Source organism: Hyperolius riggenbachi, chromosome 4 (genome assembly GCF_040937935.1).
Source record: "Hyperolius riggenbachi isolate aHypRig1 chromosome 4, aHypRig1.pri, whole genome shotgun sequence".
In the NCBI taxonomy this organism is placed as follows: Eukaryota; Metazoa; Chordata; class Amphibia; order Anura; family Hyperoliidae; genus Hyperolius; species Hyperolius riggenbachi.
Window position 1 is genome coordinate 159363682 of NC_090649.1, and position 13780 is coordinate 159377461.

Sequence of the window (13780 nt, forward strand, 5' to 3'; positions counted from 1 at the left end):
ATTCTCAGCAAGGCTTTTTAATCTTTATAAAGATATGCCCGAAAAAAGGATTTAAACAATGATGCTGGCCAGTTTCCCAGCTCCCTACACAGTTTTTTTTGGCAGTTGGACAGAGCAACTGCCATTCATGAAGTGCTTTTGAAAATAAATAAATTCCTGAGAATTCCCTATAAAGAGATGGACTAGTCCAAAACCTGTCACTTCTGTCAGATTTCTACTACCTACTGTAAGTGACAGCAACATAGGAGAAAAATAATTTGTGGCTCATTCTACTCTGGGAAAAAAAATACTTCTTACTTGTATATGTTTGCACATATTTTAAATTTTACAGTTTTTCGCTGTAGTGCCCCTTTAAGAATGGATTCAGGTTAAGAACAAACTCACAGTCCCTATCTCATTCGTTAACCGGGGACTACCTGTATTCAGCTAGATACAAACATATATTTGACAGGGGAGGCAATTCTTACCTCGTCTCCAGAAGAAATAAAACCAGTGTAATTGGAAATCTTATTCAAGCCCAAAGCAAGACAAAGGCTATCATTCATAAAAGTGCAGTCGGTAGTGCGGGAAAACACAGTTTTTCTCCGCAAGTGGTACTTAAGACTTCTGGGTGGTCATTCATAAAAAAGTTGCCTGTTGCGATACAAGTGCGGAGGTTTTCTGGAGGAAGCTGGCGGTAGCGTGGCGGAAGACATGCGGAAACATAAAAGCTGCCCGATTCCCTCCGTGCGCTGCTCTGTCTGATCCTGCTTGGGAGGTCCGTCCCATTCATTTACAAGTAATCCGCCCGCCTATCGCTACTGTCGAGCAAGCGGTATTTTCCGTCCGCATACCGCTTGCTCTAATCTTTATGAATGGACGTGTTTGTTACTTTTTCTAGATAAATCTAGAAAAACTCCGCACAAGGCGGAAATGTATCGCTCTGCACGGGAATGTCAGCTTTTCATGCGGAAAGAGCCTTTATGAATGGGGATTTTGCTGAGTGTTTGGTAAAGTCAGCGGTATTAAGCATTTCCGCATGCGGAAATGCTTTGTGAATGATAGCCAATGTGTTTCATGGGTGCTTGCCCCCTTCCTCAGGTCAGTTCAGAAACAAAATGCCTTTGTTGTGGCTGTTAAAGTTTAACTGTCGGGCATAAAATCAAAAATCAATTCTTTATTTTTATCTGGTAAACAAGTAATAAGGATGCTAACCAGGCAATACAAAAGTTAAAATCTCTTTCACTTTTCTTGTTTATAAATAATCATTCCCCAGTTTACCTGACTCTTATTTGGTACATTGCCGCACATAGGAAGTTGCAGGGCATGCTGGGTTGTCTTTTTTTGCTTCTTTATTTCCCCTCAGACTTAACTAATGTACAGAAGAAAAAAAGGACAACCCAGCATGCCCTGCAACTTCCCTTGTGTCCTTTGTAGCTTTTGGATTGCCTGATTAGAATCCTTATTACTTGTTTACCAGATAAAAATAAAGAATTGATTTTTGATTTTATGCCCGACAGTTAGGCCTCGTTCACATCTGCTGCGCTAAAAAACGTGTGAAAGCGCATGGTAAAAAAAGCATGCGCTTGTGCGCGCTTTAGTGCGCATTTCTGTGCGTTGCGCTGTGCTTCTTTAAATCACGTTTTGCTTATTGTAGCAGTTGTCAATAAAACTTTGTTTTTATATGTAAATGTATTTTTTTCTCCAATTAGAGGTAAAAAAACGCATGCGCTTCTATGCGTTTGTACGCGCTTCTATGCACTAAAGAAGCGCACCTATTCACTTGCATTGACGTGCGCTTTACAGCTCAACGCACAGAAATGCATGCAACCCTACGTTTTTGTAACGCTGCTCAGCGCAGCGCATAGATGTGAACCAGCTACATTTAGTTACATGGGAAAATCAATACCTTGCTGAACGCACAAGGCAGTGCGCTGTGAAAAGCGCACAGAAACGTCCCTGATGTGAACGAGGCCTACACTTTAAGAGTGTGAGCACTTCTGTCTCTACTAAAAACTGTTACTCTGTAACTAGAAATAAAGCAAGTCTGACACACTGAATTAACTACTTGTACATGTTTGGTGCATGTTTCCATTGAAACACATAATGTTATCCACCTTTCAGGTGTGAAGGTGTTACTGCTCAGTTAATCTTTCCCACTGATGGCCATCTTCAGCCTGCAGGTTTGTCCAGCAAGCTGAAAAATCCATGTGCAGGGTGAGGGTGAACAATTTCCCATCACACTCATAGTGCTATGTAGACACACAGAGGAAAGTTGATATTCAAAAAAATTATTATTATTATTATTTTTTTTACTTAAAATGGCAATGTGACTTCTTAATTCTGGCATGTGCTCCAGTGAAGGCATTTCATTTTATATTTTCTTGATTACTGGTTTGCCTTACTAAAGATAGTACAGTAAATAGTTGACATAACCGAAATTATATCAAATGAAAACTGTATTTTAGCAACAGGAATGAAATATACCACTGGAATGGTAAATAGCCCAGCTACTCTTGTTACAGCAATGGACTGGGTTGACCAGCAGCCTCCGATAATTGCTGGTACCAGTGGGTACTGGACACATGTGTAGCCTTCTTCACCAGTACCAGTGATCAGTGATACAGCTGCCCGGGTTGCTTGGAAGTGGGTGTAACATGCATCATATATTCTATAACCCAGAGTTGTATTTGGTAGCAGTTTATCATTCATGTTTATCTCCTCCATGGCAAATATCATTGTCTGCACAGCCTGGAAGTCTCTGACATTCAACCTGTAAAAGAAAAAGATAGCATATTTTGTAGGGTAGCTAGTATGAATGATGGTATCAGCCAATTCAGAAATAATCACTACCCAACAGGCTTGTGAGCTTTAGCTACCATTGTAACACGCAGAAATATAAAATATTAACTGTATTAAGTTATTATTTATTTATACAGCACCAATATCTTCTGTGGTACTACTTAAAGAAATAGTATATATTACAAAGACAAGGAAGTAGGGATGAGCAGAAAGTACATCCAAACGTAATTACACATTGTAATTCATAATTACGCATCGTAATTGTAATGCAAAGTTTGTAAATTACTCTTACGAATTTATTCATAAAATCTACCGCTATGCGTAATTACGGCTGTTACACATAGTACTCATGTATATTGTGCGGAGACTGACGAACGAGCCATACGCGTACATTTTTACGCGTACGGATGAAAATCATGCATTGACATGCGCATTGGACTTGCGTACCGGATGTACGCATTGTCAAGGGAAATTTACGCATAGAAACAGTAAAAGAATGCAGACATTTTTACGCATAAGCGTCCGCATAATATGTTCAGATTATGTGTAATTGCGTAATTTAATGTGTAATTAAGTTTGACAACCGTAGGCGAAAGTTGGTAACACATAGGTAATTCCGCTACACGTAATTGCGGAAAATTATGCGTAATTAAAGTAATCAGAGTTTGCTCATTACGAGCAACCCTACAAGGAAGAGCAACAAATACAAGAAACAGTTGTATAACAGACTTAGAACAATGTACAGATATTGGGGACACTTGGTAGATACACTGAGTATAATTTGCCTTCTTGAAACAGAAGGTATTTGTGATAATTCGGCTTTAAGTGAGCAACTGTGGTTTCCCATGATGCATCACTACTGAATATGTAAATCATTTCTTTATGCCCCTGAAGCCAGGCTTACATCCAGAGCCGCTGGTGTATAGCAAGCCTATAGCTTATAGATTTTACAGAGCCAAATCAATCCAACATGCATACAGCCTGTTTTGGAATTGCTGCTCCTCATTGATGCATGGCTTGGATTGATGTGGCTCTATTCTAGTCAGTATCTAAAAAAAAGAGTAATACTCTAATCTGGGTTACCGCAAAGGTAACCTTTGTGTATGCAGGTAAGGAGAACAAAAGCCGACCCCACTCGGGTTAAGAAGTCACTCTTTGTAGTTACTGTGAGGAAGGGCTAACACCCCTCCTCCAAGTGTGGACAAAAGATATATCAGATAAGCAGAGGTGCCAAAAATTATAAAATACACTAAAAGCAGTTTAATATTTATGGTAGTGATGGACTTACCTCTCACCAGAAGACACAAATGGTCTAATTCAAGAAAAACAACACAATGGCCTCAATTCACTAAAATCATGCTGGAGATAATAAGGCAAGAGAAAACTTACCACCACATAGAGGGTTATCTTATCTCCTCATTCCAGTGAGGAACTCCAGTGAAAATAATGTAATAAAAAAGTGCTTCATTTTTACAATAATTATGTATAAATGATTTATTCAGTGTTTGTCCATTGTAAAATATTTTAAATCTCTGATTTATATTCTTTTCGTTATAAAGATTTTTATTGAGAATAACACATGAGGTTGTACATAAGAAGAAGAACAGTGTCCAAGATTCAGAACAATAGTAAACATTGAACAATTATAATAAGCATTGAACATTTGTAGGCAGGGCCGGGCCGAGGCATAGGCTGGAGAGGCTCCAGCCTCAGGGCGCAGTGTAGGAGGGGGCGCACAATTCATTTAGCTGTCATTCCTAATTGTGTATGAAGCAGAAAGAAAACAGAAAAGGGGATACATAGCAGTGACTGCAAGCCAGATAACGAGAGATTAAGGTGTTGGGGAAATTGTGGGCCTTCTGACCCGCCTAGTCTAATAGCAATCAGTGTGTGACAGCTGGGGTGGGAGGGATGGAGGGGCGCACTTTGGTGTCTCAGCCTTGGGTACTGGAGGACCTTGTCCCTGCTCTGTTTGTAGGTTGATTGCATGACATGTGAGGCATATCTCCTCAATTAGCTAAATAGTGGATAGTCATATACTGGTTGCCCATGGAATTCCAAGGGCCTTTAGCTCAAGATACTCCCGAACCGGCATTTACATTACCTAATAGGTAGCCAGGTGTGGGTATCTATCTTTTACATTGATATGCCAGTATCCCAGAGACACAGTGGGCCAGAACGGACCCTCCCTAGGATAATATGTTGTGAAGTTTAAGAGCTTATGGAAGTTTTGAAGTGATTTGCTTGAACCTCGGGTGTTATATAATCTATTCAAAATATTATTGCTGGTTGTTGTGAATATAATAAATCTTACTACAACATGACTAAACAAACTAAATTATAGAAACTGAATATTTGAGAACAACTATCTCTCTCTTAGAAATTTACTATTATTGGTACTATGATTCGTGGCTTATAGTGTATGATTTATGCCTGAGTAAGGGGAGGGTGAAAAAACAAATATATAGGTAAATTTATACGTTATTTGGATGAATTCAGGTGTTAAATAGATTAGATTAGTTCCAGTCAATTGGTATCTGAAAATTAGATATTTCTAGACCTAATCTGCTTCTCACTTTTTGTTCTGTATGAATATTGTTTTTGGTATATAGTAGTAGGTGAGCGGGGGGAATTTCTTCTTGGGATTTCCAGTTTAGCGTAATTAAGTATAGAGCAGATAATATAAGATGGTAAATAGGTGGGCGTAGGGTGGGGGGGATGGTTTCATCATTAATTAGAAGGAGCGCCAATTTTGGGTGTAACTTGAAATTGGTTTTATGGATTTTACGGATAAATGTTTCAACTTGGTGCCAAAGTTTAGTAACCAGTGGGCATTGCCAGAACATATGCACATATGTGCCTAGAGCGGAGTTGCACTTCCAGCATGTTGCGGACGTCGAGGTTGAGAAAGATGCTATTTGTCTAGGGGTTCTGTACCATCTATAGGCAATTTTCTTAGTAGTTTCCCAATGGGAATTGCAACGAGATATTTTAGATACTAGTTTGGAAGCAGAAATTAAATCTTCAGCTGATATTTCAGATTTTAGATCTGTTGTCCATATTGTAGCATATCTCTTTAGAGGAGATGTTTCTTCCGCTTCTAGCTGTTTATACCAACAGGAAATCCCACCCCTGAGGTGGCCTGGGAAATTTAGCATGGTTAAAATTTTTGGGTGTAAGGTTGGGATGACTATTTTAACATTTCTGATTAAGTGAAATATTCTGTGATAGGTGAATAGTAGTGTTGGGCGAACAGTGTTCGCCACTGTTCGGGTTCTGCAGAACATCACCCTGTTCGGGTGATGTTCGAGTTCGGCCGAACACCTGACGGTGCTCGGCCAAACCGTTCGGCCATATGGCCGAACTAAGAGCGCATGGCCGAACGTTCCCCGAACGTTCGGCTAGCGCTGTGATTGGCCGAACGGGTCACGTGGTTCGGACCCGAACGCGCTCTGATTGGCCGAACTGTCACGTGGTTCGGGTAAATAAATACCCGAACCACGTCATATCTCCGCCATTTGTCTGTGGGTTTAGCTTTGGGTAGGCAGGCAGGGTAGTTCGCGCTCCAGCCACGCTAGCCAGGGTCCCCCCCAGTCATTGTGTGTCGCTGCTGGGAATAGTAGTACACCGCTCGCTCAGCATTCTGTTTACTGCCACTCTGTGTACCTCGCTCAGCCACACTATATAGCATTCTGTTTACTGCCACTCTGTGTCTGCTGGGAATAGTAGTACACCGCTTGCACAGCCACACTATATAGCATTCTGTTTACTGCCACTCTGTGTACCTCGCTCAGCCACACTATATAGCATTCTGTTTACTGCCACTCTGTGTCTGCTGGGAATAGTGGTACACCGCTCGCTCAGCCACACTATATAGCATTCTGTTCACTGTTCTGTGTCTGCTTGGAATAGTGGTACACCGCTCGTTCAGCCACACTATATAGCATTCTGTGTACTGTTCTGTGTCTGCTGGGAACAGTAGTACACCGCTCGTTCAGCCACACTATATAGCATTCTGTGTACTGTTCTGTGTCTGCTGGGAACAGTAGTACACCGCTCGCTCAGCCACACTATATAGCATTCTGTTCACTGTTCTGTGTCTGCTGGGAATAGTGGTACACCGCTCGCTCAGCCACACTATATAGCATTCTGTTCACTGTTCTGTGTCTGCTGGGAATAGTGGTACACCGCTCGCTCAGCCACACTATATAGCATTCTGTTCACTGTTCTGTGTCTGCTGGGAATAGTGGTACACCGCTCGCTCAGCCACACTATATAGCATTCTGTTTACTGCCACTCTGTGTACCTCGCTCAGCCACACTATATAGCATTGCGTACTCTGCCAGTCAGTGTGTATATTGCTGGGATCAGTAATACTCCACTCACCGTCAACCACTATATGAGCTCAACATGAGTTCCCCAGAGACCTCCGCTGTGAGCAGCACTCCCAACAACAGCAACAGCCAACGCCCCACGCAAGCTATAACATCCACCCCAGCAGCCAGTGGTCAGCAGCAGCCCTCCCCGGAGGAGAACGTTGTGTCCATCAGTCCGTCGCCAGAGCGATTAATGAGGGCTGCCATTGAGGAGATGATGGGGCCTGATGTGGAGGAGGAGGTCTGGCTCAGGCCAGCATCCCAAGTTAATGTTGAGGACGATGAGGGGTCTGTGTCTGGGGATGTTGGGGTGGCAGAGGTGGTGGGTGGGTCAGACTCAGGAGAAGAGTTGTATGATGAGGATGATGATCGGGACCATCTGTATGTGCCTCAGAGTCCGACCCCGGAAAACATGTTGTATCGTGTGTTTAGGTACTAAAATCTGCGTTCCCTCCCAGTAGTGTTGGGCGAACAGTGTTTGCCACTGTTCGGGTTCTGCAGAACATCACCCTGTTCGGGGTGACTATATAGCAGACTATATAGCATTGTGTTTAATGCCACTCTGTGTACACGGCTCAGCCACACTATATAGCATTGTGTTTACTTCCACTCTGTGTCTGCTGGGAACAGTAGTACACCGCTCACCCGCCACTGTATAGCATTGTGCTCTGTGTCACTGCTGACAATAGTGGTACACCGCTCACCCACCACTGTATAGCATTTCTGTACTGCCACTGTACTGCTGCCAGTCAGCGTGTACTTTAAGGATAAGTGAAATGAGGAAGAAATCCGGTGAAAGAGGGAGGGGCAAGGGAAGAGGTGTTTCCCCTGACGGTTCACGTACAGGCCACAGGGGAGCACCCAAGAAAACCCACTCAATACTGCCCATGTTGTCCAGGACAACAACCCTCACAGATCCAAAAGAACAGGACCAGATAATTACTTGGATGACCTCTCAAGCGTCCAGCAGTGGGTTAAGCAGCACCAGCACATCACGCACGAGGTCCGAGTCCTCAGCCAGTTAAAGTCTGGGCTTTCTTTGAAGACTGCACTGAGGATGTTACCATGGCGATTTGCAAGGTGTGCAAGACCCGCCTGAGCAGGGGGAAAAGTATTAACAACCTCTCCACCACCAGCATGAGCCGCCACATTCTATCCAAACATCCCACTCTGTGGGCAAACGCGGCAGGACAGGGTACCACCAGCAACACTGCCTCCCTTGGGTTCACCAGACTCACCACCAGACCCGCCTCAGCAGCAGCAGTAGCCCAGCCATTGCGTGGTTCACAACATTCACAAACATCAGACGATGCTGACACTGTCACTTTCCGGACTAGTGCTCTTGAGGTCTCCCAGTGTTCATCAAACACAACAACCAACAGCCCTTCGGTGTGCAGCGCTACGGTTGAGTTGTCTGTTTCTGAGATGTTTGAGCACAAGAGGAAATTGCCAGCAAATGACCCCCGGGCCGTGGCAGTAACAGCCAGCCAGCATAGCCAAGCTTCTGGCCTGCGAAATGCTGCCATATCGAGTGGTGGAGACAAACAGCTTCAAGGGCATGATGTCAGTGGCCATCCCACGTTACGTGGTTCCCAGCCGCTACCACTTTGCGCGCTCTGCAGTGCCTGAGTTGCATGAGCACGTGGTCAGCTAAATAACCCGAAGCTTGAAGAATGCCGTTGCCTGCAAGGTTCACCTCACCACTGACACCTGGACGAGTGCGTTCGGCCAGGGTCGATACATCTCCCTTACCGCGCACTGGGTGAACCTTGTGGAGCCTGGCAGCGATTCCTCACCTGCTACGGCGCGGGTGTTGCCCACGCCGCAAACAGCTGGATAACAACAGCAGCACCTACCTCTCTGACTCCTTCTCCTCCAACGCATCTCAAAGCTGTACCTCATCCGGAAATGCTAACCCAGCACCAGCAGCAGTAGGATCGTGGAAGCAGTGCAGCACAGCTGTTGGCATGCGTCAGCAAGCGTTGCTGAAGCTGATCTGCCTTGGGGATAAGCAGCACACAGGGGAGGAAATTTGGAGGGGAATAAAGGAACAGACGGATTTGTGGCTGGCACCGCTGGACCTGAAACCGGGCATGAAGCTAGACACCTGGCACGAACTGGCAATGTACGCAATAGAGGTGCTGGCTTGCCCGGCAGCCAGCGTTATGTCGGAACGCTGTTTCAGTGCTGCCGGAGGCATCATCACAGATCGGCGTATCCGCCTCTCCACAGAAAATGCAGACCGTCTGACTCAAATTAAAATGAATCAATCCTGGATTGGAAACGACTACGCAACACTCCTGGACCCCAACCAAGTAACATGACCGATGAACATCTGGGATGGTTTAGCGTTTCCGGTCCCTGTTTATTGAACCTCTCATCTGTATTACATTTATGACTGCATGGCGGCAAAAAGCATTGCTGCTATATCCGCACGCTTTTTGTCCTCATGCAAGGCCTGGGTTGTTGTGTCTCACAAAGCGTGGCCTTCTCCTCCTGCGCCTCCTCCTGTTCCATCACGTGTGCTGCTGCTGCTGCTGCTGCTGGGTTAGCGTTGCCGCGTGGTCCCTGTTTATTGAACCTCTTATCTTTATTACATTTATGACTACATGGCGGTACAAAGCATGCTATCCGCACGCTTTTTGTCCTCATGCAAGGCCTGGGTTGTTGTGTCTCACAAAGCGTGGCCTTCTCCTCCTGCGCCTCCTCCTGTTCCATCACGTGTGCTGCTGCTGGGTTAGCGTTGCCGCGTGGTCCCTGTTTATTGAACCACTTATCTTTATTACATTTATGACTGCATGGTGGTACAAAGCATGCTATCCGCACGCTTCTTGTCCTCATGCAAGGCCTGGGTTGTTGTGTCTCAAAGCGTGGCCTTCTCCTCCTGCGCCACCCTCCTCCTGTTCCATCACGTGTGCTGCTGCTGGGTTAGCATTACCGGTCCCTTTTCCTGGAACCTCTTATATGTATTACATTTATGACTGCATGCCGACAAAAAGCATGTTACCTGTGCAAAGAAAACAGACATTTCCCGCATTTAAAAGACAGTTTTCCCTTTGAAACTTTAAAATCGATTTTCTCAAAAACTATAAGCTCTTTTTGCTAAATTTTTTTTTCCTCTTGTACCCACTCCCAAGGTGCACATACCCTGTAAATTTGGGGTATGTAGCATATAAGGAGGCTTTACAAAGCACAAAAGTTCGGGTCCCCATTGACTTCCATTATGTTCGGAGTTCGGGTCGAACACCCGAACATCGCGGCCATGTTCGGCCTGTTCGGCCCGAACCCGAACATCTAGATGTTCGCCCAACACTAGTGAATAGTTGGGACTGGGGGAGATTGTATTGTTTTTGTAGATCACTAAAGAGTTTAATTTGTTTCCCAGAGAAGAGGTCTTGGAGATTAATTATACCTGAATTCATCCAAGAGTGTAGATTTAAATCTTTAACATAGTGTTCGAGGGTTATTAGTGGGATTGGAAATTGGACATTATTTTTATTAGGTGGGGGATGCTTAACAAAGTATTCCCATGATTTCAGAGACGTTTGTATTGGATTATAAGGAGATTTGGGGGGTTCAGCTCCCATTAATATACTAATTAGTATGTGTTTTAGTTTTGAGTTTGATAGAGTTTCTTCTAGTTGGACCCATGGTTTTTGAGATGAGGCATTCCACCACTGTTTTACCATATTGAGGTTGGATGCATGATAGTATTTTTCAATATTTGGTAGGCCCATACCTCCTTGTTGTTTAGTGAGGGTCATTATTAGGTATGAGGTTCTAATCTTTTTCCCCTGCCAGATAAAGTTATTTATAGCCCTCTTTATTTCTGTGAACCATGACTTTGGAACTGTGATTTGTAGTGTCCTAAGCATATATAAGATTTTGGGTAGAATGAACAGTTTAAAGGCCGCTATTCTTCCTGACCAGGATATCCAGAGTTTAGCCATGTTGGTACATTCTTTTTTAACCTCTGTCAATAGGGGGATGAAGTTATGTCTAAAAAGATCTGATATAGGGTATGCCAGTTGAACCCCTAAGTAAGTAGTTGCACCCTCTGCCCAGGCAAACGAGAATGACTTTTTAAGATATCGTTCTAGATCAGGAGGGATGTTCAGTGGTAATATAGAGGATTTGGAGTGGTTGAGTTTATATAGGGATACTGCTGAAAATTGTTCTAGTTCTAATAATAGTTGGGGCAGTGAGCTTAGGGGGTTAGATAATATCAGAGCCACGTCGTCAGCAAACATGCTGATTACGTGTTTAGTACCTTTAATATCAATGCCTGTTATGAGGGGGTTGGTTCTAATTTTTTGTGCAATGGTTTCCATGATCAGGACGAATATAATTGGTGAGAGGGGGCATCCCTGACGGGTACCGTTTGTAATAGGGAAGGATGAAGATATGAAGCCTGCAGCGTTTACCCGGGCAGACGGGGCAGAGTATAGTGCCATGATAGCTGATAAAATTGGTCCGTCAAAGCCAAATTTCTTTAGGGCAGCTCTGAGGAATCCCCAATGTACCCTGTCGAATGCCTTCTCCGCATCCAAAGTTAGGAGCAGAGAAGGCATTCGACAGAGCTGAATGTGGTTCATAACTGTAAGCATTCGCCTCGTGGCGTCAGAAGCTTGACGGCCCGGGGTGAAACCCACTTGGTCTTGTGCCAGTAAAGAGGGGGTATATCTCGTCAGCCTATTCGCTATTAATTTGGCGTAGAGTTTTACGTCTGTATTTAACAGAGATATTGGTCTGTAATTAGAGGTTAAAGAATGATCTTTACCTGGCTTGGGGATAACTGAGATCGTGGCCTGTAATTGTTCTTGTGGAATTAGTCCTGATGATACATAATGATTAAATAAATCTGTCAATAGTGGAGAAACTGTAACATTAAGGGCCATCAAGAATTCATTTCCATAACCGTCAGGGCCGGGGGCTTTATTACGTTTAAGGGTTTTGATTGTGGAGATAATTTCTTCCAGCTTAAAAGGGGAATTGAGGTGGTCTAAGTGGGATGCGGTAAGAGAAGGTAAGTTTATAGAGCTTAAAAAATTGGCTATTGATTCCTCAGTTGGGTATGTTAGAGTGTTGTCATCTTTCAGATTATATAAGGAGGAGTAATAGTCACAGAATGCGTCCGCAATTGATTTGGGGTTGGTTAGTAATTTTTTTGTGATCGGATGTCTAATTGAGTGTATTTTTGTTTTAGCTTGTTTTATCTTTATAAGTCTAGCTAGATAGGAGCCTATTTTGTTGCTTTGTGAGTAGGTATCTAGATTTAGTTTCTGTCTCCAGAAGTCATATTTGGTTTGTAGCATATTATTTAGTTCCTGTCTTAACTGGAACAATTCTTTTTCTAGATCTAAGGTAGGAATTTGTTTGTGTCGCTTTTCTCTGTCTTGGATCGTTTTTAAAAGAGCGGTATACTTTTCTGAATATGACTTTTTCACAAATGCACCTTGTCTTATAAAGATACCTCTTGCGTATGCTTTTAATGCAGACCAGATCACAGATACTCCCATGCCAGGGGTGCGATTTGTTTGGATAAAATTATGAATATCCTCTTTCAGGTTATCGGTAAAAACCATGTCTGAGAGTAAGGAGGTGTTTAATCTCCACATAAAGGGCTTATTATCTGAGTTACTTCCATCTATTATGATATGAATTGGAGCGTAAACCGACCAAGATTTAATGCCAATCTGGGTATCCGAGACTTTTTGCAAAAGTATTTTGTCTGTCAGGAAGAAATCAATCCTGGAATGAGTTTTATGTACTGGAGAAAAATAGGTATAGTCTTTGGCTGACGGGTTAAAAATACGCCAAGGGTCATAAAGATCGTGTCCCTGCATTTGTTTAGTGATGGTACTTGTATGGCGAGTTTTGGAGGAGGAGTCTGATGTGGTTGGGCATACGTTAAAGTCTCCCCCTATCAATAATAGTCCTTTTTGGACAGAGCTGACTTTTGCAAATAGTTTCCGATAGAAAGAGCAATGTGCATTGTTTGGCCCATATACTGATACTAAGGTAAATATTTGGTTATCAATTTGTCCAATAAATATAATATATCTTCCGCCAGGATCAATTATCGTGTCAAGCGTATTGATTTTGAGATCCCTGTGGAATGCTAGCAAAACCCCACGTTTTTTTTTAGAAAAAGTACTGTGGATAATCTTTGGAAATTGCTTATGGGCACACAGGTGGATGTCTTTCTCCATTAAGTGTGTCTCTTGTGCCATTAGAATTTGTGATTTCTGAAGTTTGGCTTCATTCCACAGGAGATATCTTTTATATGGGGAATTTAACCCACGAACATTAATGGATGTGATTTTCAAAGCCATGCTATCAAAAGCCGAATAGTCGCTATAAGTGTAGCTTCTGTAAAGTTGGGGGGGATGAGATCAGGCAATATGATTTTAAAATAAAACCAATTGTGCAAGTAAAATCTTCTAGCTAATAAAGTATACATTAAGATCTGCATATGTCTCATAGCAGATTTTCTAAAAAACATATTGAGAGATGGGAATTCTCCTTATATAATTCAAAACCAAAACCAAAAACTGAGTTAACCAAACATAAAACATGACATAAAATAACTTGATATGCATATAATTGTCACAATTGGAGGG

General features: G+C 43.1%; 1 protein-coding gene across 1 annotated transcript in view; it reads right to left on the reverse strand.

Annotated features, from left to right (window-relative positions):
* LOC137504722 (extracellular calcium-sensing receptor-like) overlaps positions 1 to 13492 on the reverse strand; it is a 43478-nt gene extending 29986 nt beyond the window's left edge. The window contains exons 1-3 of the mRNA XM_068233307.1: positions 13350 to 13492; positions 4070 to 4093; positions 2467 to 2752 (exon numbers count right to left, since the gene is read on the reverse strand). Of these exons, the coding sequence (XP_068089408.1) occupies positions 2467 to 2752; positions 4070 to 4093; positions 13350 to 13492 (453 nt within the window). The remainder of the gene's footprint in view (positions 1 to 2466; positions 2753 to 4069; positions 4094 to 13349) is intronic.
* Positions 13493 to 13780: the final 288 nt, after the last annotated feature.